Consider the following 3,030-nt stretch of genomic DNA (forward strand, 5'->3'; position numbering starts at 1 on the left):
GGTTATGCAATGTTCAATGTACAGTTCAGTGTATGACACAGTAGAGGGCAGTAACAAGGTCAAAGTCTCTGCTGATAAAATAAGAAACTTTTTCACAGTTCTCCTCATCAGGTCCACCTATATATTTACTGTATATGTGTACACATATGTGTATATGCCTATATATATATATATTTTGATGTGTACAGTATGACAGAGGACAAATGTATGTATATATGTTTACATATATATCTTCTAAGCAACCACACATATATAGAATATAACTGTATATATGTGTGTGTGTGTGTGTGTGTGTGTGGGAGTCGAACCCTTTTAAAATAAACTGTCCATATATGTACATATATATGTCTGTGGGGCCAGTGGGAGCCAATCACAGCGGTCAAACAGACTGCTGGTCGTACACCAATCGTCAACGACCACAGGTGGAGATGAATTCACACTCACATTCACACTCACACTCACATTCACACTCACATTCACCCTCACACTCACATTCACACTCATTCACACTCATTCACACTCACATTCACACTCACATTCACCCTCACACTCACATTCACATTCACATTCACATTCACACTCACACGCACACTCACATTCACACTCACATTCTCATTCACACTCACATTCACACCCACATTCACACTCATTCACACCTCACTTCAGTCTAACATTGTAGCTAATCCATTAACGACTATGTCACACACACACAATCGCACACGTACGATCGTGATCCACTTGGGAATTGAACCCTGATCCTCTTGCTGTGGAGGCAGGAGTTCTAACATTTGCCACTATGTGGCGCCCTCCTCCTGTCTAATGATGTATGTCTCCTCAGTTTGGAAGAAGAATGTTGGGTTTGTACTTCTTAGGTTGACATCAGAGTGAGCAGGTGGGGTGGGGGGGGTCAGGTGGGGTGAGCGGTGGTGAGCGGTGGTGAGCGGTGGTGAGCGGTGGTGAGGGGTGGTGAGGGGGGGGTGAGGGGGGGGTGAGGGGGGGGTGGGGGGGGGGGGGGGGTCAGGTGGGGTGAGCGGTGGTGAGCGGTGGTGAGCGGTGGTGAGCGGTGGTGAGGGGTGGTGAGGGGGGGGTGGGGGGGGGGGGGGGGGGTCAGGTGGGGTGAGCGGTGGTGAGCGGTGGTGAGGGGTGGTGAGGGGGGGGTGAGGGGGGGGTGAGGGGGGGGTGGGGGGGGGGGGGGGTCAGGTGGGGTGAGCGGTGGTGAGGGGTGGTGAGGGGGGGGTGAGGGGGGGGTGAGGGGGGGGTGGGGGGGGGGGGGGGGGTCAGGTGGGGTGAGCGGTGGTGAGCGGTGGTGAGCGGTGGTGAGCGGTGGTGAGCGGTGGTGAGCGGTGGTGAGGGGTGGTGAGGGGGGGGTGGGGGGGGGGGGGGGGTCAGGTGGGGTGAGCGGTGGTGAGGGGTGGTGAGGGGGGGGTGAGGGGGGGGTGGGGGGGGGGGGGGGTCAGGTGGGGTGAGCGGTGGTGAGGGGTGGTGAGGGGGGGGTGGGGGGGGGGGGGGGTCAGGTGGGGTGAGCGGTGGTGAGCGGTGGTGAGGGGTGGTGAGGGGGGGGTGGGGGGGGGGGGGGGTCAGGTGGGGTGAGCGGTGGTGAGGGGTGGTGAGGGGGGGGTGAGGTGTGTCCCAGACTGAACCGACCTCGGTCATTTGACCTTTACTGTGACGCAGTCATGAGTGTCATTAGAAAACAATGAAAAAAGGTGTTTTATTCATCCACTTCATTAGGGTCTGGACACACACACACACACACACACACACACACACACACACACACAGCTCCATCCTTCCTGATCATGTTTCTCATTATGGACTGGATCAAACCCGTTCCTCACCATCAGCCCAGCGTCAACCTGCCACTATAAAATGGACCCAACATGGGTGAGGAGGAAAAGGTGAGGAGAAGGTAAGAGTGAGGAGTAGTCCAAAAAAACAAAAACCTAGGACAAATCAAGACGGAGAAAAGATGTCTCACGGAACCAGTGGAACCAGTGGAACCAGTGGAAGCAGAATCTTCATGACAGGTGAGAACGACCTGAAGCTAAATGGAACGCAGCCTTAGACAATCTGCTGATTTGAAAACCTCACAGTGTCTGTACTGCGTCTGTACTGCGTCCTCCTCAGTCCTGTACTTGGTGGCGTCCTGCAGCTCCGTCCCCATCAACGACCTGTTGGACCGAGTGTCTCAGCGCTCTGACAAAATCCACTCCCTCAGCACCACACTCTCCCAGGAGCTGGTCGGTACTTAAACATGAGGAATGTCTGTGTCTGTGTCTGTGTCTGTGTGTCTGTGTCTGTGTATTAACGCCCCCTGGTGTGTGTTCTCCTCCCAGGACTCCCAGTTCCCCCTGATGGGCCGTGTGATCACCCCCCGTCCGTACATGTGTCACACCTCGTCCCTGCAGACCCCCAACGACAAGGCCCAAGCTCTTCAAGTGTCTGTGGGTCCACGTGTCTGTCTGTTGTTCCTCCCCGACTCCTGCTTCTTCTCCGTCAAATGTTCTGATGAATTCCTGTCTCACCTTCTCCTCCAGGAGTCGGACCTGCTGTCTCTGGCCCGCTCTCTGCTCCAGGCCTGGGTGGACCCCCTCCTGGTCCTGTCCTCCTCGGCCAGCTCTCTGCCACACCCAGCGCAGAACGCCATCGCCACCAAGATCCGGGAGCTGCAGGAACATTCCAAGAGTCTGGGCGACGGCCTGGACATCCTGTCAGGAAAGGTACGGAGGGCGGACCTGAGGACACGCCCCCTGAGCGTTCACTATTTTATAATGAACATCAATCTTTAATCAAACTCACCTCTCTCCCCCAGATGGGTCCGGCTGCCCAGAACCTCTCCCTCCTGCCCTACAGTGGAGGCAACGACATCGGCCAGGACAGAATTTCCAGAATTATTCATTTGAATTTCCTGATGTCCTGCTTCCGACGGGATTCCCACAAGATCGACAGCTTCCTGAAAGTCCTGCGTTGTCGGGCTACTCAGCCGCAACCTGAGATGTGCTAAGAAGAGAGTATGGGGGGGTGGGAGGA

The 3,030-nt window shown here is 55.5% G+C and overlaps 1 protein-coding gene across 1 annotated transcript; it reads left to right on the top strand.

Moving 5' to 3' along the window:
- Positions 1-1,819: 1,819 nt before the first annotated feature.
- prl (prolactin) lies at positions 1,820-3,024 on the top strand. The gene is made up of 5 exons (XM_008330715.3): positions 1,820-2,027; positions 2,128-2,240; positions 2,337-2,444; positions 2,538-2,720; positions 2,813-3,024. Exons 1-5 carry the CDS (start codon positions 1,970-1,972, stop codon positions 3,002-3,004), a joined length of 654 nt encoding a protein of 217 aa, XP_008328937.1. The 5' UTR covers positions 1,820-1,969; the 3' UTR covers positions 3,005-3,024.
- The last annotated feature ends 6 nt before the right edge of the window (positions 3,025-3,030 follow it).

Source organism: Cynoglossus semilaevis, chromosome 17 (assembly GCF_000523025.1).
Source record: "Cynoglossus semilaevis isolate Cse_v1.0 chromosome 17, Cse_v1.0, whole genome shotgun sequence".
NCBI lineage: Eukaryota > Metazoa > Chordata > Actinopteri > Pleuronectiformes > Cynoglossidae > Cynoglossus > Cynoglossus semilaevis.

Excerpts from the sequence above, each read along its gene's own strand:
- prl (XM_008330715.3), top strand. The coding sequence starts at position 1,970 with ATGTCTCACGGAACCAGTGGAACCAGTGGAACCAGTGGAAGCAGAATC. Across the intron at positions 2,241-2,336 it reads CCACACTCTCCCAGGAGCTG|GACTCCCAGTTCCCCCTGAT; the intron begins GTCGGTACTTAA and ends TTCTCCTCCCAG. Across the intron at positions 2,445-2,537 it reads CCCAAGCTCTTCAAGTGTCT|GAGTCGGACCTGCTGTCTCT; the intron begins GTGGGTCCACGT and ends CTTCTCCTCCAG.